The sequence below is a fragment of the Elephas maximus genome, chromosome 12, assembly GCF_024166365.1.
Source record: "Elephas maximus indicus isolate mEleMax1 chromosome 12, mEleMax1 primary haplotype, whole genome shotgun sequence".
Lineage (NCBI taxonomy): Eukaryota > Metazoa > Chordata > Mammalia > Proboscidea > Elephantidae > Elephas > Elephas maximus.
The window spans coordinates 41,492,727-41,520,723 of record NC_064830.1 but is presented as its reverse complement, the minus strand read 5'-3'; the positions used below and the strand labels follow the sequence as shown (position 1 = coordinate 41,520,723).

Sequence of the window (27,997 nt, the reverse complement as noted above, 5' to 3'; positions counted from 1 at the left end):
TTTCTTCAAATCTTCCCCAGTATTAAAATAAGATTATAGAAGTATATGAGGAATATGATTCATATCATTTTTTCTAAACCAGAATATATAATTAAAACATTAAAATTATTTTAACCTTGTATCTACCATGAATTATTAGGAATATATAAAATATAACCATAACTTACTGCAATGAGGATGTGGAGGGAAAATGTTCTTTGGTGTAACTTTAAAAGTATTATTCTGTTGTTAGAAAAATAATAATGGACACTTGTAGATTTAATTTCCTGTTCTTGATGTTTAAAACAAACAGATTAAGAGCATTTCAAAGATACATAGCTTAGGCACATATTCAGTGCTCCATAAATGTTTTCTTGAAATAAAATGGACAAGGAGTTAAATGAATCTCATCAAATCAGGTCTATTTATATATGACCTTAATTTAGTTCTTTAAAGATGGAGCTACTAGAGCTTCAGTGTTGTTGTTCTCTCTCTCACACACACGGACACACACAGATACCCACACGGCATCTGGTACAATAATCACATAAATGGAATATGTCCAAGTATATGGCAGTTATTTTTACTGTCAACTATAATCGAACGGGTGATATAAAGGAAAAAATATTGTTCTAAGAGTATGTTTTTAGGTTCTCCTCTGCTTTTTACTAGCTATATGATTTGGCCAAATCACTGAATCTTTCTGAGTTGTTTCCTCTAACAACATAAAGATATTATTATTAGTTATGTACACCCAGATGATGGTTGTAAAAATCAAATGAAATGCATATTCAAATTATTTATAAGCTTGGAAAGTGCTACATAATTGTATTATTATTAGTATTATTCGAATACTGCTTTACAGAATAGATACTTTTATAGGGTTGATAAGTCAATGGTGACTTATCAACTTTCCCCAGGTGAAAATTTCTAAAAGAAATCACAAATTCACTACAAAGATTATTCCTTGGCTTATAAAGGAAAAGAAAAGAACGTACTTCTTTATCATTTTGAAAGTCATATCCAGATATTTTTGTATGTATGATGAATATGTATGCACTTTGCCATTCTTGATAATTAAAATATGAGTGAGAATTCATAAAAATAAAAGTAAACCCATATCTAACATCTTTGGATATTTTGTCATGTGGCAAAATTAGACATGGTGTAACTGCAAAATGTAAAGATAATTAACAGAATTTGATGTTGATACTAACCTTATCAAGCACCTTTTTATTTTTAGTACCTCAAAATTCAGATACTGATCATAGAACAGTGTTAGAGGCATTGGTAAGTACCTACAAAATTGTTGTTGCTGTGTGCCGCTAAGTCGATTTCAACTCATAGTGACCCTATAGGACAGAGAACTGCTCCACAGGGTTTCCAAGGAGTGGCTAGTGGGTTTGAACTGCCAACCTTTTGGTTAGCAGCCAAGCTCTTAACCACTGTGCCACCAGAGCTCCATCTATAAAACAGAACCCTAATACTAAAAAACTAGCATATGTATTCAATAAAATTATTGGTAAAGCTTAAGTGGTGGGCATAAGGGCAAAAAAAAAAAAAAAAAAAGATATATTCATCCAATTCTGCCTATGTCCTCAATAAGCCAGACTGTTACCATGTGATAAAACCAAAAAGCTTCCATGATTTTATAGTGTAATGCCAGCATATAATAATTTACACTAAGGTAAATATGACTTAGAAGTATTCATAAAAGTTAACATAAAGAATCTCATTTCCAATGGAGAAATGCTAGGCTCTACACACAAGGTCTACATGGGTAAAATAATAATGGGTTGAATGTAACTCAAGACTCTGCTGGTGGAAAACAGCCCCTGCACCTACTCACCTTCCCAATCTGTGACCCTGTCCTGAGAAGGGCTGGAATACAGGTTTCGTTGACATACATACTTCATTTTTCTTATCTTCAACTTTAACATCCACCTCCTCTTTATCGAAAATCCCTTGTAATTCTGAAGGTAATTCCCTTGGAAGGAAAAATGAACAAAATGATGAAAATAAAGATCCCAGTATGTTTTCTCTTTCTCTGAAAAGCATATTCTGTATGCGAAATGAAGAACTGATATATAGAAACAAGAGGCATATAATAGTCCCTATACTGACAGAATTAAATTTATTTGATGGTAATAATATGATTAAATATAATTAAATAATATGAACAATACCAGAAACCCAGAACAAGTAATTTTTCAGACCATAAATTCATGCACAGCATGAGTTTTCCAGCAGTACCAAAGTCATGAAATATTTGATGACTATATACTGCTACGTTTAAACAATTTGATCATTTTTACAGGTGCCCAAACGGGACTGAAAAGTTCTACTAAAAAAATCTAGCTCTCATTTCAACTTCTGAATGAAAATAGATATTTACTCTGGAAAACAACAAATGTAAAAAATAACAAACATCAGAATTTTAAAAAGAAATATTTTCACATTTCATCCTTCTACCAGAGAGATCAAATTAACAAAGCCAGGACTTGAGCTCTATCCAGTGCTTTGTCTAGTGTACCACAGATGCCTCTCTTTTGAACAATGGAAGCTTCCGGAGTGCATGGACTATGTCTGTTTTGCTTCCAAACATATTTCCAACCTCAGGAATAGTGTATGGTATACAGCGGGACTTGGAAAAGTATTTGTGGAATGTTATGGTCTTGTGAAGGTAAGGTCTTTTCTAATGATCACTTGAAAGTTTAGAATGTTATGGAATATATTTAAGAAATGAACTTCCATGGAGACATTAAAAATTTTAACAAATTCTCATACAATTATTTTCTGATAACCGAAATAATTCATTTAGTATATACTTTTTTTTATATACTTATAATTCATGTGCTTTTCTGTAAGTCATACTTCAATAAGACAGTTTAAATTTTTTTTCTTGAAAAGTAAGTAATATATGCTTGCTCTAAAAAAAAAGACATTAAATATGTAAAAATGTGTAAACTTAGAAAGTGACTGTCCTTGTAATACCACTTTAAATTAAAAAACTTTGGTGTGGCTCTCCTAGATTTTGTCTATGCATATAGCAACTCTATATAATTATTTTACTTTCTGCCCACAGATGGGATCCATCTATACACACTATTCTGCAACCTAATTTTTTTTTTTTTTTTTAGCAATATCCCATAAATATCTTTTCTTGTTACTGTACAGTAAGCGTTGGTAAGGGAACGGAAAAACTAACTCTCACACACTGCTGGTGGGAATGTTAGGTTTGTACCTGAGAGGACAGAAAACATACGTTTACACAGAAACTTGTACACTAATGTTCATAGCAGTATTACCACAAGGGGTGAAAACTGGAAACATTCCAAGTGTCCATCAACTGACGAACAGATAAATAAAATGTGATATACACATACAATGGAATACTATTTGGCAATAAAAAGGAATTCAGTACTGATACATGGCACAGTACAGATGAAAACACACAAAAAAGAAAACACTGAATTATACACTTTAAAAGGATGAATTTTATGGTATGTTAATTACATCTCAATAAAGCTTTTATTTTAAAATATATTTAAATACAAGGATGTTGCTGTTGCTAGGTGCCTTCAAGTTGGTTCCAACTCAGCGACCCTATACACAACAGAACAAAACACTGCCCGATCGTATGCCATCCTCACAATCTTTGCTAGCTTTCATCCCACCGTTGTAACCACTGCGTCAATCTATCTTGTCAAGGATGGGTCTTCCTCTTTTTGGCTGACCCTCTACTTTACAAAGCATGACGTCCTTTTCCAAGGACTGGTCCCTCCTGATAACATGTCAAAGTACATGAGACAAAGTCTCGCCATTCTTGCTTCTATGGAGCATTCTGGCTGTACTTCTACCAAGACAGATTTTGTTAGCTCTTCTGGCATTCAATATTCTTCACCAACATCATAATTCAAGTCAATTCTTTGGTCTTCCTTATTCAATGTCCAGTTTTCATATCCATATGAGGTGATTGAAAATACCACAGCTTGGGTCAGGTGCACCTTAGTTCTCAAAGTGACATCCTTTCTTTTTAACACTTTAAAGAGGTCTTTTGCAGATTTGCCCAGTGCAATACGTTGTTGGATTTCCTGACTGTTGCTTCCATGGGTGTTGACTGCGGATCCAAGTAAAATGAAACCCTTGACAGCTTCAACATTTTCTTTGTTTATCATGATGTTGCTTATTGGTCCAGTTGTGAGTTTTGTTTTATGGTGAGGTATAAGCAATACTGAAGGCTGTGGTCTTTGACCTTCATCAGTTAAGTTCTTTGAGTCCTCTTCGCTTTCAACAAGCAAGGTTGTGCCATCTGCGTATCACAGGTTGTTAATGAGTCTTTCTCCAATCCTGATGCTGTGTTCCTCTTGTACAGTCCAGCTTCTTGGTTTGTTTGCTCAGCATACAGATTGAGTAAGTATGATACAACCCTGACACACACCTTTCCTGATTTTAAACCATGTGGTGTCTCCTTTTTCTGTTTGAACGAATGCCACCTGGTCTATGTACAGGTTCCTTGCGGGCACGGCTTAGTATTCTGTAATCCCCATTCTTCAAAATTTTATCCATAATTTGTTATGATCCACACAGTTGAATGCCTTTGTGTAGTCAATAAAACACAGGTAAACATTTTTCTGGTATTCTCTGATTTCAGCCAAGATCCATCTGACATCAGCAATGATACTGATCGTTCCACATCCTCTTCTGAATCCAGTTAGAACTTCCGGCAGTTCCTTGTCGATGGACTGTTGCAACCATTTTTGAATTATGGTCAGCAAAATTTTACTTGCACATGATATTGATGTTATTGTTCAATAATTTTCACATTCTGTTGGATCACTTTTCCTTGGAATGAGCAGAAATCTGGATTTCTTCCAGCCAGTTGGCCAGGTAGCCATCTTCCGAATTTCTTGAGTGCTTCCAGTGTTGCATCTGTTTGTTGAAACATCTCAGTTGGTATTCTGCCAATTCCTGAAGACTGGTCTTTTGCCAATGCCTTCAGTGCAGCTTGGGCTTCTTCCTTCAGTACTGCTGGATCTTGATCATGCTACCTCCCAAAATAGCTGAACGTTGACCAATTCTTTTTGGTACAGTGACTCTGTGTATTCCTTCAATCATCTTTTGATGCTCCCTGTGTAGTTCAATATTTTGCCCATAGAATCCTTCAATATTACAACTTGAGGCTTGAATTTTTCCTTCAGTTCTCTCTGCTTGAGAAATGCCGAGCATGGTCTTCCCTTTTGGTTTTCTAACTCCAGGTCTTTGTACGTTTCATTATAATACTTTACTGTCTTCTTGAGCCACCCTTTGAAATCTTCTGTTCAGCTTTACTCCATTGTTTCTTCCATTCATTTTAGCTACTCTATGTACAAGTCGCAGAGTTTCTTCTGACATTCATTTTGGTCCTTTCCTTCTTTCCTGTCTTTTTCATGACCTTTTTCTTTTTTCATGTATGATGTCCTTGATATCATCCCACAACTTGCCTGGTCTTCAGTCATGTGTTAGTCATCTAGTGCTGCTATGCTGCTATAACAGAAATACCACAAGAGGGTGACTTTAACAAAGAGAAATTGATTTTCTCACAGTAAAGTAGGCTGAAAGTCCAAATTCATGGCGTCAACTCCAAGGGAAGGCTTTTTCCCTCTCTATCAGCTCTGGAGGAAGGTCCTTGTTGAGGAGCTTCTCAGGCACAGGGACCCTGGATCCAAACGACACACCCTGCTCTGGGTGCTGCTTTCTTGGTGGTATGAGGTCCTCAACTCTCTGCGTGGATCCCTTTCATCTCTTGAGAGATAAAAGGTGGTACAGGCCACACCCCAGGGAAACTCCCTTTACCTTAGATCAGGGGGGTGACCTGAGTAAGGGTGGTGTTACAATCCCACCCTAATCCTCTCAACACAAAATGACAATCACAAAATGCAGAACATCCACACAATACTGGAAATCATGGCCTAACCAAGTTGACACATATTTTTGGGGGGACACAATTCAATCCAAGACAAGTCATTAGTGTTCAGTGTGCCAAACCCATTCTTGAAATAGTTCTAAATTCAGGTGGGATATACTCAAAGTCATACTTTGGCTCTCATGCACTTGTTTTAATTTTCTTCAGCTTCAAATATAGATTCAGGTTTTTTTTTTTTTTTGTAATTAGAAATAACCTAAATTGCCCATAATAACAAATGGTATATACAAATTATGGGTCATCATTATGATAAGATATTAGTAGGCAGATCCATTCAAATATCTCATGGTAAATTCAAATTTGTTTAAAAAAATAAACATATGCATAATACATATGAATCCATGAACAGAAAATGCCAGAATAAGATTCACCAAAATATTAACAGTAGTTACTTCTGGGTGGGGAAATTAGAGGTGATTTTTCAAGTTCTTCTTAATATATTTTTAAAATTTCCTAGACAAAGCATATATAACTCTTAGAATCATAAAGATATAATAAACATTATAGGACACTGACTATCACTGGATTCAAAGACTCTAAAGATGTTTAAATATTAATATCACCTGCTGCCGATAAGTCAATTCTGACTCACAGAAACCCTATAGGACAGAGGAGAACTGCCCCATACAGTTTCCAAAGAGTGGCTGGTGGATTCAAACTGCTGACCTTTTGGTTAGCACCCATAGCTCACAACCACTGAGCCACCAGGCTCCAAAGTAACACAGCCTTGGCAAAAACTTAAACAAGGTAGAATGTGTACTACAGCACCTCACCCCAACCCCTAATATTAAATAACATAAATACGAAATTAAACTTTGATTTTAGAGTACTTGGCAAAGTGAATTAGTTTAAAATTTTGGCTGACAGGAACACAAGTTCCTAAACTGTCTTCAAAATTATAGCTGTGGCTCTTTTGAAAAAACCTATCTTATGATAATGTAAATTTAAAAAGAAGTATTATCTGTGAATGTGTGGGAATCTATGAACAACATTAAAAAAGATTTTTCCATATGAAACGTGTAAAATATGCTTCTATTTACACAGATTACTTACCCTTTTTTGATGGAGTTCAGAAACTGCTGACTTGCACCATCAGAATAACTTCTGAAATCATCATTGACTGTGAATCCATTTTTCCATAATTTTATACTTACATCTACCTGCAAAGCAGCAAGGAACAAATACATCATTGTAATGTAATATGAGGCAGTAGATTAAAAGTATTTTAAAATTTCTCGCTATATATTTTATGCATTATTAAGAGCAACCCTTAAATATAAAAAATAATGTATATAATACGGTTCATCATGTGTTAATATTTTAAAATAATTCATTAACAATATTCTTTAAAGGAACTCACTTGGAAACATTCTGTGCCATCTCAGAGGACACCTGAGATAAAGCGCTCTGTTCAGAACAGATTTCCCAACAGTTAGAAAGGGAGTTCGTTTGAAATGATTTGAAAGGATAAGAATAACATACTCGGGGGTGAGGGAGAGAACAATGGAAGTGGACTACAACCAATTAATTAATGGCTACTCCTTTAAGAATAAAATATCAGTACGAGGCTGTTATCAATATCGCATCTATCAATGTCTTATTGCTCACACTGTAAGAACCACATTTACTTATTCATTCAACCAGAGTAGCAAGGCAAATCACTGTAGAAACGTAGAAAGGCTTAGGAATACAGCAGAAGGCTTCAGGCTGAACACAGCAGGATTGACTGAAAAATTGTATAAGAAGATATTAAGCTCTTAGAGCCCCATTCACTGTCTCTAACATTCGTTTATTCATTCCACAAATATTTATTGAGTGCCTAATATAACAGACACTACTTTAAGATGCTAGCAAAAAGCATCATAATAATAGCATATATTATTAGCATATATGTAACTACACATAACGCTATTATCATGATGATATACATATATATTACATATATCTTAGTATGTGCTTGTTGTTGTTAGGTGCTGTCAAGCTGGTTGCATCTCACAGCAACCCATGCACAACAGAACAAAACACTGCCTGCTCCTGTACCATCCTCACAATTGTTATGCTTGAACCCACTACTGCAGCCACTGTGTCAATCCATCTTATAAAGGGTCTTCCTCTTTTTCGCTGACCCTCTACTTTACCAAGCATGATGCCCTTCTCCAGGGACTGATCCCTCCTATTATGTGCTAAAAAATGCTAGATACTGTTTAAAGGACTTGCCCTATGTAAACTTACTTACTTCTAATATCTGTATAAGGTAGGTAATTATTTTATAGATGGGGAAATAGAAACACAGAAGGTTTACTAAATCATCCAAAGTCACAAACTTTGTAAGGGATGAGGTGTGGACTTAAGCCCATGGAATGTGGTCCCAGAATTCACACTCTCAACCATTACATTATATGACCAAACAACAGGAATGGGTAAAATGGGACCTAGTAGAACTCTAAAAAGAAAAAAACAAAACTATTTTGTAAACAATGAGTAAATTACACAGAACACAAGGGAAGAACTGACCATGAAAGGCAAAGTAAGGTATAATAGAAAAAAAAAAAATTGAAATAAAGTATGATAGAGCCAATTCAATGAAATATAATATTCTGTAACTAAAAAAGGTTATACCTATCTTCGCGATCAAATGCAAAGAGCTTCAAGATACTGTCGGTGGGAAGACACATATGAATATATGGAAGCGCGTGGTAGGTGTGTAACTGTTGGCATACGTATATACATGTTTATGTATGCTGCATGTAGTTTCAAATATAAAATAAAGCACATAGAGGGCACAGTTATGGACACTTACTAGACAAAACCAAACACCTCACGGGATTGGTTTACTGGGTTTGAGGGCTTAGAACCATAGTCTCATGGAGCAACTTGGTCAAGAGGCACAATATAGTCCATTAAGACAATGTTCTACATCCTAGTTTGGTGAGTAGCGTCCAGAGTCTTAAACGCTTGCAAGTAGCCATCTAAGATAAAACTATTGGTCTCCACTTGCCCAGAGTGACAAAGAAAGAAGGAAACCAAAGATTCAAAGAAGAAAATCGTCTATAGAACTAATAGTTTACACAAACAACAGCCTCACCTACCTTAAGACCAGAACTAGATGGTGCCTGGCTACCACTACTGACCGTTCTGACCAGGGACTTAAAAAATGGTCCCGGATAGAATGGCAGAAAAATGTAGAACAAAAGTCATATTCCTTAATAAAAAATAAAAGAAAAAGCCAGACTTACGGGACGAGTAGATTATTGCCCTGGGATACCCGTTAAACCTGGAACTCAAACCACTCCCAGAGGTCACTTTTCAGCCAAAAGACAGACTGGCTCATAAAATACAAAACATTACCCGTGAGTACTGTGCTCCTCTAAATAATCATCTAAATGAAACCAAATGGTGAACATTTTCCCTAGGCCATATAAGAACGTAAGAGGGGACAGGAAGCTAGATTAAGGGAAACAGAATAACTAGAATGGAAAGAAAGAGAATGATGATATATTATGAAAAATGTAACCAATGTCACTGGACAATATTTATAGAAATTGATAAATGAGAACCTAATTTTGCTATGTAAACTTCCACCACAAATACAAAAAAAAAAAAAAACTATCCATACGAGATCAACAGGTCAACATTCACTCTAAAGCAAAGATGAGAAGGGGAAACTAGAGTACCGGAAACCAAAACAACCAGAACCCAATTGAAAATGTTGACACACTGTGAAAAATGTAACTAATGTCACTGATAAATTTGAATAGAAATTGTCAAACGGGGACCTAATTTACTGTGTAAACTTTCACCAAAAACACAACAAAATGTTATTTAAAAAAAAAGATACCATGTAAAAATGGCATGGCGGCAGGATCTGATCTCCTCTAACTTCACAGGGGGGAAGGAGAATTAAGATCAACAGCCCAACAAGGGATAGCTAAGTCAACTGGCAAAAATAAAATCTATTAAGAAAACATTCTGCATCCCACTTTGAAGTGTGGCGTCTGGGGTCTCAAACGCTAGCAAGCGGCCATCTAAGATGCATCAATGAGTCTCAACCCACCTAGATCAAAGGAGAATGAAGAACACCAAGCTCACAAGGTAATTATGATCCCAAGAGACAGAAAGGGCTACATGAACTAGAGGCTACATCGTCCTGAGACCAGAAGAACCAGATGGTGCCCAGCCACAACCGATGACTGCCCTGACAGGGAACGCAACAGAGAACCCCTGAGGGAGCAAGAGAACAGTGGGATGCAGATCCCAAATTCTCATAAAAAGACGAGACTTAATGGTCTGACTGAGACTAGAAGGACCCCAGTGGTCAGGGTCCCCAAACCTTCTGTTGGCCCAGGACAGGAACCATTCCTGAAGCCAACTCATCAGACATGGATTGGACTGGACAATGGGTTGGAGAGAGATGCTGATAAGGAGTGAGCTACTTGCACCATGTGGACACTTGAGACTATGTTGGCATCTCCAGTCTGGAGGGGAGATGGGAGGGTAAAGGGGGTTAGAAACTGGCAAAATGGTCACGAAAGGAGAGACTGGAAGGAGGGAGCGGGCTGACTCACTGGGGGAGAGTAAATGGGAGTATGTAGTAAGAGGTATATAAGTTCGTATGTGAAACACTGAATTGATTTGTAAACTTTCACTTAAAGCACAATAAAAATTACTTGAAAAAAAAAAAAAAAAGATCAACAGCCCGAGGCTGATTCCTATGAAACTCCCAGCTCCACCATCTTTGTTGATTCTGACATCAACCATCCCTCTCACAGCACTCTCTACTTCTCTGCTGGGTTCAGTGATTCTTTGCAATGGCCACAAAGAACTCACAGACAATACACACAATTATGGGATTTATTAGGGAAGTAACAGTTTACGATTCAGGTTCACCAATGTTCAGGAAACAGTTCTTCCATCAGGACAGCCTTTTCTCAGCCGTGCCTGCAGGCACATCTCTCTCTGGCCCCTCAGCCTCTGCCCTACGTGGGCAAGTGTTACGAAGCTCTTTTAGCTCTGCCAACAAGTGCCCAGAGGCATGCTACTCTGCCAGTAAGCCTCAGCCCGAAGGCCCTCAGCCTTTTCGCTCCATGGGCCTGGAGGCCCACTATGCTGTCTTCTTCTGGTCGCTCATGCTGCCGTTTCTCTGCCACTGCTTTTTGTTGTCTTCAGTGTTACAGCTCTCTCTTGGTGTCCTAGTTCCAGGAACTTCTCCGCACAGAGATCCCAAGTTCAAAGGATGCAGTCCATTCTTGGTTCTTCTTCGTTGGCAGTAGTGAGATCCTCTCTCTGCTCTGGAATTGGCTCTCTTTTTAAGCCTAGCGAATGGCAAAAATGACCGATTGATCTCCTTGGTGGGCCATAATTACCTTATTTGCACAGTCCCACCCAATCACTTGGGTGGGATTTACAAGACCATGGTGAGGAAGGCCACACAAAAGCGAACCATTGCACCACATACTGTTAGTGAAAAAATACATGATTCCTTTGGGTGTGTGTGTACAGATGTGCAAAGATGTGTATTTTTAATGATGCCTCTATTCATACATGTTTGAATAAGCACAGAAAATTTCTGGAAAGATACTCAAAAACTGTTAATAGTAGTTATCCCTGGGGAAAGGGATTAGTGGTCTGGGATGGGGAGATTTACTTTTCATTACATATACCTCTGCATTATCAAAAAACTATCTATATATATTACATATACACACGCACAAACACAAACACACACATACACACTTGGGGAGCCCTGGTGGCATAGCAGTTAAGAGCTCAGCTGCTAAACAAAAGGTTGACAGTTCAAATCCACCAGCCACTCCCCTGGAAACCCTACGGGGCAGTTCTAATCTGTCCTATAGGGTTGCTATGAGTCGGAACTGACTCGATGGCACCTGACAACAGCAGCAACATACATATTTGTTATCGTGGTAAGTATACAGTAAGAAAACATTTGCCATTTCAACAATGTTCACATGTACAGCTCAGTGACATTAAGTATGTTAAGTATCATGTTGTTCAACTATTACCACTAAGAATTTTTTAACAAGTGCATTTATTACTTTCATAACCCAAAAATAGCCCACACTTTTCAGTAGACTACATTATTGTGCTACCTCTGGTGGGAGTATACATTCATACATTCTTATGCCATTGAAGTTGGGCTTCCATGTGACATGGTTTGGAACTGTTCACATGACATGCGAACAACTAGGATATGTAAGAGTCTCTTAAGAGTTCTGCATGTTTCTACCAGCTCTCTTTCTCTTTCCCTTCTGCTGTAAGAATGGCATGTCCCAAAGAAGAACTGCTCCTTCAGTTTGGATCCTAGAATGACAAAGTCACGTGGAGAAGAGTCAAGTAGGGCTAGGCACAGGCCAGTCAACCTGCTGCTACCAACACATAATATGTAAGAAAAATAAACCATTATTGTTGTAAGTCTCTGAGATTTACTGGGGACACATGTTTAAAAATAAGTGCCATATATTAAGAGTCTCAAGGGTAAGGATGGCCTCATTACTATTTTTTAAAAATAATTTGTAAAATCTAGATCAGCGATTCTTTTTTTTAATAATTTTTATTGTGCTTTAAGTGAAAGTTTACAAATCAAGTCAGTCTCTCACACAAAAACCCATATACACCTTGCTACACATTCCCAATTACTCTACCCTTAATGAGACAGCCCGCTCTCTCCCTCCACTCTCTCTTTTCGTGTCCATTTCACTAGCTTCTAACCCCTTCCACCCTCTCATTTCCCCTCCAGGCAGGAGATACCAACATAGTCTCAAGTGTCCATATGATCCAAGAAGCTCACTCCTCAACAGCATTCCTCTCCAACCCATTGTCCAGTCCAATGCATGTCTGAAGAGTTGGCTTCGGGAATGGTTCCTGTCCTGGGCCAACAGAAGGTCTGGGGGCCATGACCACTGGGGTCCTTCTAGTCTCAGTCAGACCATTAAGCCTAGATCAGTGATTCTTAACTGAGGATATGAATCACAATCACCTGCAATTGTTCAGTTTAGAAATAGAGATGTACCCGTCTGTTAAATAAGACAGAATAAACACAAGATGAGAAAATTGGTCAGACAGCAAGTAGGAAGTTAGACATTGGAGGAAAAATAAATAACAAAAAAATGTATGGCCACAAAGAGTCTTGAAAAGTGTTAAGTAGAAAGGATTTTTTAAATACTTTTTCTTTCCATTATAAAAGTAATATATATTTAATAAAGATTAGAGTGCAAAATGATTAAAAATAAAAAAACAAAAGCTGCTCTCCACTTTCATTTTCCTTCATTGATAAAAAAAATCTAAGAGTACTGATGTAAAATAAAGTAAAAGTAAACATTTCGCCAATTCTAGGCTTCCAATCACAATTCCTAGATGGGATTTTTAATTAACTGTCAAAATGTTAATCAATACCTTACTCTGTTTACTTTTAGACTTTTTAAATGCATTTTAAAAAGGTACAGCTGGAATCAAAATGCTTTTGTGATGTTATTTTCTTAACAGATATTTTTCCATATTACGACAATCTTTACAATCACAATTTTTAATGATTATGTAGTAGTCCGTCAAATTGATAGATGATAGTTTAAACATTAATTTATGGCTGAGTATTTAAGTTACATCCAACTTAATATTGCTTCAAAGAACAGATTTGTTTACAACATAACTGAGTAGAACAGCAGTTCTCAAATTTATACTCTCAAAACTTATTCAGAACCCTGCACTAATGAGCAAGGGGCATGGTGGGCTAATCCCACTTTTATTGCTGTGTTGTAAGGATCAGCACAAATCCAATTCCCAGCTGGAAATGCATCCAGACTTCGCCTTTCCACTGGTCCTGTCCTTGCTGCCAGCCATCGAAGGGGCACTTCTTCTTCCCTGGCTGTTTGGGGAAAAGTTACCTCATCCCTGGCCACCCTGGGACAAGTCGAAACATACACGTTAGAAGGACTCTATCCTTCATCATCAACTGCCAGTGCAGCCTTTCTCTGTCACCCAGCCCCCCAGAGCTGGGTCTTCACAAAGTGACTGCCTGTACAGCCTTTCCCTAAGCACCAGCCACCCAGAGCTGGGTCTTCACAAGTAAAGCCTCTGTCCTTAAAAGCACCTGCACAGCCCTCCTCTGAAGCAGCCATCCCAAGCTAAATCAGAGTCTTACCGCCTCTTGTAGGTTCGTTAATTCTATAGAATAGGTCACAAAATTCACAGAGACTATTACCTATACTTATAGTTGCCCATTTATTATAACCAGAAAGGATACAAATGAAGGGACATATCAGACTTGGTCCAAGAGAAGTCCAGGCATTAGGCCGTCATTGTCCACAGGGATGTGCCACCCTCTCCCATGCATGGATGTTCTTGCCAATCCAAGAAGCCCAACTGCTTCTCATTCAGGGTTTTTACACGAATGCATGGTCATGACAGGGGTCTCAATGCACAGTCAGAATCTAATGAATTAGTGTATATGCATCACACCCTCTCCCTTCCTGAGGTTTGTTGCTAGGTGTGAGGCTGGGGGTTCCCACTCATTTGTACACATTTAGGTGTTGCCTGGCTATTTTACAAAACAAACGCACCTTGACTGCTGGCAGATTCCACCAGTTATTTCAGGAACCAGAGACAAAAGGTCCAATCAAGTTCTTTGTCCCACAAACCTAAAGAGCTTATTTATGTGGGTTATACCCATCAATATTTACTATATTAGAAATTTAAACTGCATACTTTAAAATATATTTATTAGAGGAGGCGGGGCCATGATGTCAGAATAGTCAGATGCTTCCTGTGGTCCCTCTTAAAACAAAGACCCCCCCAAAATAAGTTAATCAATTATATATGATAATCTAGGAGTCCTGAACACCAAAGACAAAGTTGAGGGGTCAGACTGAATGGTAGGGGGAGGGAAAGACAGTTCAGAAGCAGAAAGGAAGTGCCAGACCTGACCTGGCTGGTGCCCTGCAGGCTGGATCAGCTGGCGCATGTGGGATGAGGCAAGCAGTAGTGCTTGGGATGTGTTTTCCACAGCAGGAGAAACCGAGCAGAAGAGAGTCTGCACAAGCCTCTGGAGCCAGGGGGAAGATGCGTCTAACCTACTGTGTGGGATGAAAATAACCCTTCCCCCTCTGGGAAGTGCCTCTCTCCCTCTCAACTGCCTCCTCCCCACTTTGCAGCATTCAGCATTCAGCAACTGCATCGGTCATACACTGGGAAGTGGGACCCTTCACGCCTGAGCCAGTCTCAGGGCTTTGGGAGGGAACAAATAAACAAATGAACCAAACAGGAAAAAAATGCTAGCTCCTCTAAGCAGGAAACTCAGGGCAGGCACTGCCCTTTTGCCTAGTCACTGGCATTAACACATCCACAGACTTCCAATGCCTTTCACCCCTGCCTAGACCTATGTGGGCCCTCTTCAACAGCATAGGCCCTCATAGCCATAGTACAAGACGGTATATACTGAAGCCTATTTTTAACTGCAACAGCTAAGGGAAAATGGCAGATTCATGACATCTGACATTGCCCTGCCCATTAAGCAGGGTCCTCACCTACCCACATCAGGGGCCTGAGGACTGGTGGATCCACCCACTCCACCTAGCCATCCACCACAGGCGTCTAAGAATAAGTGGTGCTTCCCAGTTCTCACAGCCAACAGCACTGGGTGCCCTAAGTCCGGCTACAAAACCCACCCATCTACGCGCTCTAGGGAACAGGGACACGCCTTCCACCCATGCATTCAGGGGTGGCAGTCAGCCCCCTACCTTGATCGGCACATAATTCCCTACTGCAGTCAATCACCCCTACTCCAATCACCCCTACGTGTCCCTACTCGTCTAGGACTGTAGGTGACAGCCTGCACTGCACAATCAGTGAACAATGACCTGGACACCTAAGCTGAATCCACACAGGAAAAGTAAATGTACTCCTGGGCTCACATACCTAGTAGCAGCTCTAACCACCTGGTGACAGGACGTGAGAGCTTCAAAGATGCCAATAATCAAAGTAGCTCACATGACCAGCCTATCTGGGCATATCAAAACAAAACAAGAGGTTCAGACACATTAAGCAGACATAAAATAAATAATTTATTGATGACTCAGAGACAACAGTCAATATCAAAACACGAAAAGAGGCAGACCATGATGGCTCCAGCAAGCAACCAAACCAAAGAACCAGGAAACCTCCTGGAGGAAAAGAAGATCTTAGAATTACTGGGGGTAGAATTCAAAAGATTACCATACAGAGGTCTTCAAGAGATCAGGAAGGAGATCAGGTAAAATGCAGACAAAGCAATAGAGGAATTTAGGAAGGTTATACAAGAGCCCTGGTGGTGCAGTGGTCGACTTCAGCCATTAACCAAATGTCGGTAGCGTGACTCCACCAGACGCTCCTTGGAAACCATATGGGGCAGTTCTACCCTGCCCTACAGGGTTGCTATGAGTCAAAACTGACTCGACTGTAATGGGTTTTTTTAATACAAGAGCAAAAGGACAACTTTAACAGGCTGCTAGAATCCATAAGAGATGCAAATAGAAATCCAAAAGATTAACGATAAAATTTCAGAATTAAACAATGCAAGAGAAAGTCAAAGGAACAGAACTGAGGCAATGGAAGTCAGAATTTGTGAGATTGAGGATAAAACACTTGACACCAATTTATTTGAGAAAAATCAGATAAAAGGATTAAAAAAAAAAATGAAGAAACCCTAAGAATCATGTGGGACTCTATCAAGAGGAACAAGCTATGAGTGACTGGAGTACCAGAACAGGGGGCGATGACAATACTGAGAGAACTGCTGAAGATTTGTCGGCAGAAAACTTTCCTGATACCATGAAAGATGAAAAGATATCTATGCAAGAAGCTCACTGAACCCCACACAGGGTAGTTCCCAAAAGACAGTCACCAAGACGTACTATAATCAAACTTGCCAAAACAAAACATCACCTACAAAGCACAGTTAATAAGACTAAATTCTGACTACTCAGCAGAAACCATGCAGGCAAGAAAGCAATGGGATGACATATACAAAGCCTTGAAGGAAAAAAATTGCCAACCAAGAATTATTTATCTGGCAAAACTCTCTCCCAAATATGAAGGTGAAATTAGGACATTTCCAGATAAACAGAAGTTCAGGGAATTTGTAAAAACCAAACCAAGATTACAAGAAATACTAAAGGGAGTCCTCTGGCTAAAGAATCAATAATATCAGATAACAACTCAAGATGAGACCACAGGACAGAACAACTAGGTATCAACCCAGATAGGGAAGTCACAAAAATAAGTCAAAGCTAAAACACTGAAAATAGGGAGAGACATCAATATGTAAAAGATGACAACGTTAAAATAAAAAGGGACTAAATAGTGTAGTCATAGAACTTTCATATGGAGAGGAAGTTAAGATGATATCAAGAAATAAATGACTGGTTTAAACTTTTTTTTTTTAAACTTAGAAAAATACAGGTAAATTTTAAGGTACCCACAAAGGAAACGAACAAAACTGCAACACCAAAATAAAAAAGAAAAACATAAAAAAAAACTCAGCAAATACAAAATCAACAACTAAGAAAAAAGATTAAAATACATAAAGAAAAACAACTCAGCACAGAAAATTAAGTGGAACAGAATCAACAACACACAAAAAAAAACATCAAAATGACAGCACTAAACTCATACCTATCAATACTTACACTGAATGTAAATGGCCTAAATGCACCAATAAAGAGACAGAGAGTGGCAGAACGGATTTAAAAAAAACATGATCAGTCTATATACTGCCTACAACAGACACACCTTAGACTCACACCAACAAAAACTCAAAGGACAGAAAAAAATACATCGAGCATACAACAATCAAAAAAGAGCAGGTGTGGCAATATTAATCCCTTACAAAATAGACTTTAAAGCAAAATCTACCACAAAGGATAATGATTAAAGGGTCAATACACCAGAAGGACATAACCATAACAAGTATTTACACATTCAACAACAGGGCTCCAAAATACAGAAAACAAACTCTAACAGCATTGAAAAGAGAAACAGCTCCACAACAACTAGTAGACTTGAACACACCGCTTTCAGTAAAGGACAGAACATCTAGAAAGAAGCTCAATAAAGATACAGAAAATCTAAATGCCACAATTAATTGACTTGATCTCATAGACATACACAGAACAGTCCATCCAACAGCCTCCAAGTATACTTTCTTTTCTAACGCACATGGAACATTCTCCAGAATAGACCACATATTAGGCCACAAAGCAATCCTTAACAGAATCCAAAACATCAAAATACTACAAAGCATCTTTTCTGACCATAAAGCCATAAAAGTAGAAATCAATAACAGAAAAAGGAAAAAAAAATCAAATACATGGAAACTGAATAACACCTTGCTCAAAAACTACTGGATTATAGGAGAAATCAAGGACAGAATAAGGAAATTCACAGAATCAATTGAGAATGAAAACACATCATACCAGAACCTCTGGAACACAGCAAAAGCAGTTCTCAGACATCAATTTATAGCAACAAATGCACACAACCAAAAAGAACAAAGGGCCAAAATCAAAACATTAACCCTACAACTCTAACAAATAGAAAGAGAATGGCAAAAGGAGCCCTCCGGCACCAGAAGAAAGGAAATAATAAAAATTAGAGCAGAAATAAAATACAGAATAGAAAAACAATTGAAAGTGTCAACAAGACCAAAAGCTGGTTCTTTGAAAAGATAAACAAAACCAATCAACCACTGGCCAGACAGACAAAACAAAAACAGGAGAGGAAGCAAATAACCTGAATAAGAAATGAGATGAGTAATATCACAACAGATTCAACTGAATTTAAAAGAATCATTAACAGAATACTATGAAAAATTGTACTCAAACAAATTTGAAAACCTAGAGGAAATGGACAAATTTCTAGAAGCACACTGCCTATCTAAACTAACACAAACTGAGTTACAAACCTATAACAAATGAAGAGATTGAAGAGGTTAAAAAAAAAACACCCAAAAATCCCAACAAAAAAAGCCCTGGCCCTGATGGCTTCATTGGAGAACTCTACCAAGCTTTCAGAGAAGAGTTAACACCACTACTACTAAAGATATTTCAGAGCACAGAAAAGGATGGAATACTCCTGAACTCATTCTATAAAGCCAGCATAACCCTAATAACAAAACCAGGTGAAAATACTACAAAAAAAGAAAACTACAGACCAATATCCTTCACGAATATAGATGCAAAAATCCTCAACAAAATTCTAGCCAATAGAATTCAACAATGTATCAAAACAATAATTCACCATGACCAACTGGGATTCATACCAGGTATGCAGAGATGGGTCAACATTAGAAAAATAATCAATGCAATCCATCACATGAATGAAACAAAAGGTAAGAACCACATGATTTTATCAACTGATGCAGAAAAGGCATTTAACAAAGTCCAGTACTCATTCCTGATAAAAACTCTCAGCAAAATAGGAATCGAAAGGAAATTCCTCCACATAATAAAGGGCATTTATACAAAGCCAACATCATTATAAATGGAGAGTCTGAAAGCATTTCCCTTGAAAAGGCGAACCAGACAAAAGTGCCCTTTATCACCACTCTTATTCAACATTGTGCTGGAGGTCCTAGCCAGAGCAACAAGGCAAAAGATTTTGGCAAAGTAACAGGATACAAGATAAACATAAAAAATATTTATTAATTTATTTAAAATCAACAATAAATCAATTCCATGTTCACATAACTTTTTGTTTTTTTTACAAAAAATAATTTTGTTGTTTTTAAAAACGGGAAAAGTATATTCTTTTACATTTTTTGCAAATTCATTTAATGACGATTGGATTCTCAAAGATGCTACTGTTTTTAGTTTTGTTTTAGTTGACATATATCAAGAAAATCAAGCCTCCTATATGTAGACGGCATCGGGGTTTTTCTTTTATAGATAAAAAGAAGTAGTGTTTTAATAGCCTTTTCAGACAATTATGTATATCCATCTTTGATCCATACCAAAATTTAACAAGTCGTAGTTTTGCAAAGGTTAGCTGAGAAACTGAATGTGGGATCTGAAACTTACCATGAACTTCTCATACTTGTCACATTAAAATCCTTTAATATATCTGACTTCTTGGCTCTTTTACCCATGTACGATTTTCTTTTTAAATTGTGGGAAAAATACACGTAACATAACATCTGCAAAATGAACATTTTCTACGTGTACTATTCAGTGAATTGATTAATCACGCTGTGCAAACATCACCTGTATTCATTGCTAAATTTCCTACCACCATAAATGAACACTTAATGCCTCCTGAACAGTGACCGTGCCTTTCCCCCTTGCTCCTGCCCCAGTAAAAAAAAAAAGCCACTACTAATAACCTCTGATCTCTATACATGTGCCTATTCTAGATATTCCACGTGAGTGAGATCGTAAAATATTTGTACTTTTGTGACTGACTGACTTCAGTCAACCTAACGTTTTCAAGGTTCATCCATGTTGTTGCATTTATCAGGACTTCATTTCTCTTTATGGCTGAGTAATATTGTACGCATTTTCCACATTTTGTTTATCTGCTGATGGTCACTTAGTTGTTTCCACCTTTTTGCTACTATGGATAGTACTACAAAGAAGAGTGGTGTACATGTGTCTGTTAGAGCTGCTGCTTTCACGTCACTTGAGTATACAGCTAGCAGAGGAATTGCTGGGTCATATGGCAGTTCCATGTTTAAGTATTTGAGGACCTGCTGAACTGTTTTCCACAGTGGCTGTATGGTTGTATCGTTCTGCATTCCCAATGACAATGCATGAAGGTAGCAATTTCTCCACATACTAGTCAACGACTGTTGTTTTCTGTTTTTTTTTTTTTTAATCTCAACCATCCAAGAAACATCCTAATGGTGGTAGAGTGGTATCTCACTGTGGTTTTGATTTGTGTTTCCCTAATGGCTAATAGGAGCCCTGGCTGCACAGTGGTTAAAAGCTTGGCCGCTAACCAAAAGGTCGGTAGTTTGAATCCACTAGTCGCTCCTAAGAAACCCTACGGAGCAGTTCTACTCTGTCCTATAGGGTCGCTATGAGTCGGAATGGACTTGATGGCAACGGGTTACTGGCTAATGAGGAGTCCCTGGGCAGTGCAAAAGGTTAAACACTGAGCTACTAACCAACAGGTTGGTGGTTCAAATTCACCCAAAGAGGTATTTCTCTAAAGAAAGGCCTAGCAATCTACTTCTGAAAGACCACAGCCATCAAAAACCCTATGGTGCACAGTTCTACTATGAAACACATGGGTGGTGGGGATGCTTTATAATGCAGAAGTGTTTTATGTGTACTTCACATTTTAACACACAAAATATTAATGAAGTGTGTATTTTTCAAGGGTTGGGATTTAATGAAATTAATTTTTACTGCTTCATCAAGAACATTCTTAATCGAAATTAGCTTTAAAAATAAATAAACAGCAAGTCTAAGGCAACAAAGAATACAATAACTACCAGTACAATGTAGTGTCACTGACCTGATTCCTGCAAAGGCATCAGTGGTTTTACCCATCATTGCTTTTGCAACATTGGGGCAAGGTAAACATGGTGAAAAAGGCAAATAATATCTTACTATTATTATGAAAATAATTTGGACCTCACGGACCCTCTAAGAAGTCCTTACTTTGAGAAAGAAGTAGTGAGCATTTACCTGTCTCTTCTTTTCAGTGGGTGACAAGCATTTGGCACCAACCTTCTCAGCTTCCTCAAAAAGGCTATCAACAAAATATTCACAATTCCTTTGTCGATTACCACAGACAGGTGGATTGTTAGATCCTGTTTCACAAACCCTTTAAAAAAAAAAAAATTGACTATTAATTCTCTAAAAATTTACATAAATTGTTCTAGTTAAGGAATCCTGAACGGAGAACCTCCATGTCTGTAGTTCAGGCCCTCTTCTTAGTTAAGACTATAGATCTGTGACTTTGGGTAAGACAAGAAACTTCACCTCTCTTTGATTTGGTTCCCCATTTGTAAAATCACATACGTGCACCATTCTCAGCAGTTGTCGTGAATGTTTAATTAAAATACAAATAAGAGCCTATACACTACATTGGTGCACAGTAAGCTCTCAAATATTAGATAATAATACCCCTATAACCACTTTATGCTTTCTGGTATTTAATTGCTCCTTTGGTTCAGAAAGTAATTGGTGCTGAATTTCTAATTACTAAGTACGAAGCCATAAAGCTGAGCATCCAAAATTTCCATATTAACTCTTCAAAAACAGTCAGACAGAAATCATCCTTTCTATCAAAAGAAGTCTTATGTAGTATTTCTTATGCTGAAAACATAAACAAAATAAAAACCAATAAAGTATTAAACCATTACAAATAAAAACTTCAGTGGGAAATCTCATTCTGAAGTATAAGATGGCAAATATACAGTAACAAACAGTTGCAACAGAAAATAACTACAAGAGAATAGACACTTTAAAGATACATTTCAGGAAAAACAATGACGTAATCTAATTGGGTCTCTGGCTTCAGTGAATAGGTGGTAATGGATTTCAGTATTGACAAGAGTATAGGAGTCTCTAGATGGACAAAGTAGAAAAGGCATTTCTAGATAAAGAGTGGGGAAGTACACTAAGTATAATATTTTCCTGATAATTCAAGGATCCCCTTTATATTTTATTATATTTATCTGTCATACAGCAAAATCCAAGGGGTATACTGAGGCATGAAAACCTGTTTTAATACTAAATATATTGACAACTTCATTTTTTCATGTGCTTTTTTTTTTTTACTCTATCATCTTTTCCTTACATGTCACTATCATTATTTATTTTTATTGTGGTACCAAACCATTTACCAATTCAACAATTTTTACACACATAATTCAGTGACGTTGATTACATTCTTCATTTTGTGCAACCACTGTCACTATTCTTTTCTAAATTATTTCATCACCATTAACATGAATTAACATTAATTCTTCTTTTTCCCCTCCCTTAGCCTGGGTAACCACTAAAATGCTTTGTTTTCTATCTGCCTATTCATATAAGTGAGACCATACACTACTTGTCCTTTTGTGGCTGACTGACTTCACTCAGCCTAATGTTTTCAAGGTTAACCCATGTTGTCACATGTATCAGGACTTTATTTCTCTTTATGGCTGGGTAATATTCCATTGTATGTACGTACCACACTTTATCCATTCATCTGTTGATGGGTATTTCCATTGTCTCCACCTTCTGGCTTTTGTGAAAAGGGCTACAATGAACCGTGATATACAGGTTTCTATTTGCATCCCTTTTCCCAAATCTTTTGGGTATATTCCTAGGATTGGGTTTGCTGGGTCAGCTCTTTGAGGAATGGCCAAAATGTTTTCCACAGCTGCTGTGCCCTTATGCATCCCCACCAGCAATGGATGAAGGTTCCATACTCTATATCCCCATGACACTTGTTTTTTCAGTTTCCTTCCTTCCTTTCTTTCTGGACAATTGCCATTCTAATGGGGGAGAGGAGGTATTTCATTGTGGTTTTCATTTGCACCTTCCTAATTTAATGGCTAATGGAAGCCCTGGTGGCATAATGGTTAAGAGCCTGGCGGCTAACCAAAATGTTGGCAGTTTGAATCCACCAGTTGCTCCTTGGAAACCCTATGGGGCAATTCTACTACGTCCTATAGGGTCGCTGTGAATCAAAATTAACTCGACGGCAACAGGTTTTTTTTTTTTTTAAGGCTAATGGGAGCCCTGGTGGCAAAGTGGTTAAGAGCTCAGGCTGCTAACCAAAAGGTCGAGAGTTCAAATCCACCAGCCACTCCTTGCAAACTCTATGAGGCAGTTCTACTCTGTCCTATAGGGTCGCTATGAGTTAGAATCGACTTGAGGGCACATAACAATAAAAAATGGCTAATGACACTGAGCACCTTTTCAGGTGCTTGTTGGCCACTTTGGTGAAATGTCTAAGTCTTCTGCCCATTTATTGATGTTTTGTCTTTTTGTGAAGTTGCAGTTTTTTATTTTTTTTATATATTAGGCCCTGATCGGATATATCGTTCCTAAAAATTTTCTCCCAATCTACAGGTTGTCTCTTCACTTTGTTGGTAAAGTCATTTGATGAACAAAATACTTATTTTTTATGAAGTCCCATTTATCTATTTTGTCTTTTGCTGCTTGTGCTTTTGGTGTCGTATCTGGTAATCAATACACACTGCTGAAAAACTAGGTCCCACAGCCATACGCCTATGTTTTCTTCTAAGAGTTTTATGGTTTTAGTTCTCACATTTAGGTCCTCAATCCATTTTGAATTGGTTTTTGTATATGATGTGAGGCATGGATCCTGCTTCATACTTCTGCATGCAGAGATGCAGTTTTCCCAGAACCATTTATTAAAGAGACTCTTCTTTCCCCATTGAATGGACTTAACACCCTTGTCAAAAATCAACTTACCATAGATGTATAGGTTGATTTCTGGACTTTCAATTCTTTTTGACTGGTCTATATGTTTGATCACTGTAGCTTTATACTATCTTTTGAAATAAGAAAGTGTGAGTCCTCCTGCTTTATTAAGACTGCTTGGGGTCCCTTCAAGCATAACAATGATTGTGAGGATGGCACAGGACCAGGCAGTGTTTCATTCTGTTGTACACAGGGTCTCTATGAGTTGGAACCGAGTCAACAGCACTTAACAACCCTTCCATATGAGAGCCCTGGTGGCACAGTGGCTAAGGTGCTCAGTTGCTAACTGAAAGGTCAGCGGTTTGAATCCACCAGCCACTCAACAGGAGAAACATATGGCAGTTCGCTTCTGTAAAGATTTATACCCTTGTAAACCTTATGGGACAGTTCTACACTGTCCTATAGGGTCGCTATGAGTCAGAATTGACTCAACAGCAGTGGGTTTGGTTTTTTTTTTCCCCCTTCACCCTTCCATATAAATTAGAGGGTTGGCTTTTCCATTTCTTCAAAGAAGACAGCTGGAATTTTGATAGGGATTGCATACAATTTATAGATTGCTTTGGGGAGTACTGACATCTTAACTACATTAAGCCTTCCAATCCATGAACACAGAATGTCATTTATTTAGATCTTTTTATACATATATAATTTTATTTATTTTGTTGTTACTGTTGAGAATATACACAGCAAGACATACATGAACTCAATTGTTTTCACATGTAGCACTCAGTGATACTGATTACATTCTTTGAGTTGTGCAACCATTCTCACCATTCTTTTCTTAGTTGTTCCTCCCTGTTTAGGTCTTCTTTAATTTCTTTTAGTATTATTTTAGTATTTTTCTGTGTACAAGTTTTCACCTTCCTGTTAAGTTTATTACTAGGTACTTTACATTATAAATGGTATTGCTTCCTTAATTTCCTTTCCAGCTTGCTCACTGATTTTAGTGTGTACCCTGCCATTTTGCTGAATTTATTTACTAGCTCTAATAGCTTTCTTGTGGAACTGGGATTTTCCATATATAGGATGGGAAACCCTGGTGGTGTAGTGGTTAAGTGCTATCTCTGGCTGCTAACGAAAAGGTTGGCAGTTCAAATCCACCAGGCACTCCCTGGAAACTCTATGGGGCAGTTCTACTCTGTCCTATAGAGTTGCTATGAGTCAGAATTGACTTGACGGTAACGGGGTTTTTTTTGTTTGTTTGTTTTATACATAGGATCACGTTGTTACTATCATCTTATGATGCAAATATCGATATTCCTTTTCATAGTCTGGAAATAGATTACTGAGGTTGTTACGACTAAGTAAACAGTCTTAATGTCCCAGGAATTCCTCTAATAATAAAAGTGCACGAACTTCGGGTAGGAGACTTTGAATTATCTATTTTGGCTGTAGAACTGCCTCTTTTGCTCACTGTCTCATTCTCTACTGTGCTATGCATAAATAAGGTCCAAATAGGTGAAGGATTTATACTGGTGCATGCTTTGGTAAAACACATAGTAAACATGGAACTTCAACAGTTACGGTATTTGAATAACTGATACATTTAGGAAATCAGTCTTTTCTTCATTTTTTTTTTTACAGGACCCCTGTTTCTAACAAAATCTATTTGTGTTACAGAGAAAATTAACAAACTTGAATAGCAATACTTTTGTTTACTGTATTTCTGCATAAATAATGCACACCTTCTACATTAGAAGGTACGTGTTACTTGCATAAAAAGACACAGATACCTTACTAAAATCCAAAGTACTGATACATGCTACAACATGGAAGAACCTCAAAAACATTATGCTAAATCAAAGCAGCCGGTCACAAAAGGTCACGTATTATATGACTGCATGTATATGATCTATCTAGAATACACAAATCAATAGAGATACAAAGTAGATTAGCAGTCATGGAGAGTGACTGCTGATGGGCACAGGGTTTCTGTTTGGGGTGACAAAAATAAGATTACGGTGATGGTTGCACAACTCTGTGAATGTGCTAAAAAACAAAGAAGTTTAAATGGATGAACTTTATGGTATGGGACCCATATGAATAGTAGTTGTGAAAAAAAAAAAAATCAATCAATCTCTGGCCTAAGATAATTTTACTCTTACAAATCAGCCAATTTATCTTTGTGGAGAAAAGAGTTAACATAGCAGACCTAACTGCTATCCTTTGAAAGGACTGTTTACAAGGCTGCCCTTGGCTAGCATGTAGGAACTTGAGTTTCAGGAGGGTTCCTACCACTCTGAGAAGCCCACTGTGGCAAAACTGTTTGTACAAATCCTGTGGTTTATACTGAACACCTGCTTTCCTTCTGAGAGCCTGTAATTTTAATATGTGACTAGCCCCCCCAATAAAAACTCTGGGTACTAAGTCTCTAACAAGCTTTCCTGGTAGATGACATTTTACATGTGTTGTTACAACTCACTGCTGGGGGAATTAAGTACATCTAGTGTGACTTATCTGAGATTTAGTGTGACTTATCTGAGATAGGACTCTTGGAAGCTTGTACCTGTTTTCCCCTGGATTCGTCCTATGCACCTTTTCCCTTTGCTGATTTTGTTTTGTATACTCTTGCTATAATAAATCACAGCTCTGATTACAACTATATGCTAAGTCCTGTGAGTCCTCCTAGGGAATTAGCAAACCTGTGGATAATCTTGGGGACTCCCAACACAATCCCACATACAATTATATTAGTATCAAATATTTTATTACATTTATATAAAACAATATATGCCATAATGAAAAAATAACAGGTAACTTTGGTATATAAGCATTTACAAAGCATTTTTAAATTTGTTCCTCACAATAATCACATGAGGTTTGTATTATAGTTACCTTCATTTAACACATACAAAAATGGAGGCTAGTGATTTGATTAATATTATACAGTTGGCAAATGACACAGGAGATTCAAACACCATTTCATGACTCCAAATCACATTTTTTCACTATTACCATTCTCCATACGTATCAAATCTTTAAAGGGAAAGTATGAAGTACATACTTGTCTATCTCCTTAAATGAACTGTGGATGAAAAAAATTTTACCTCATCAAGCATTTAAAACAAAGAGCAAAACATAAAAATAAATATTCCTCCTCAGATAAATGAGAATAAAATATCCCATACTGTTAAGAACTATAGACTGCAGCTATCATTAACTGAGTGCCCACTATTTGCTAATACCATGCTAACTGCTTTATATCCGCTATATAATTCTTACAGAAACTTTTCAGGTAGATAGCTAGCTATATCCCCATTTTATAGATGAGATCAAAAAGTTTACCTAAGTAGCACAAAGGTCAGAGAGGTAATACAAGGCAGAGATGGGATTCAAACCTCTGCAGCCACTAAATTACCTCTATGCCTCCAAGATAATACATACAAGAAGCTAAGAAGATAAAGTTACTTAAATTTCTCACTTAAATGACAGAGGTTGTATGTGAACAGAGAAATTTAAGACTACTTTTTATTAACAACAAAATTTCAAAACCTCACTAAAATCAGTTCAATGTAACTATGGTTAAAAAAAAATGTCAAAATATATTATGATTAGGTATTTACTAAAATAATCATGCACAATAAGAATTTATTAACTCAGTGAAATGCAATAAAAATAGAGA

General features: G+C 37.5%; 1 protein-coding gene across 2 annotated transcripts in view; it reads right to left on the bottom strand.

The window, feature by feature from the left end:
* Positions 1–27,997, bottom strand: part of UBXN2A (UBX domain protein 2A) — a 67,388-nt gene that overhangs the window by 8,428 nt on the left and 30,963 nt on the right. For both annotated transcript variants that reach the window (XM_049903107.1, XM_049903108.1), the window contains exons 3-5: positions 21,619–21,757; positions 6,998–7,104; positions 1,829–1,966 (exon numbers count right to left, since the gene is read on the bottom strand). In XM_049903107.1, the coding sequence (XP_049759064.1) occupies positions 1,829–1,966; positions 6,998–7,104; positions 21,619–21,757 (384 nt within the window). The remainder of the gene's footprint in view (positions 1–1,828; positions 1,967–6,997; positions 7,105–21,618; positions 21,758–27,997) is intronic.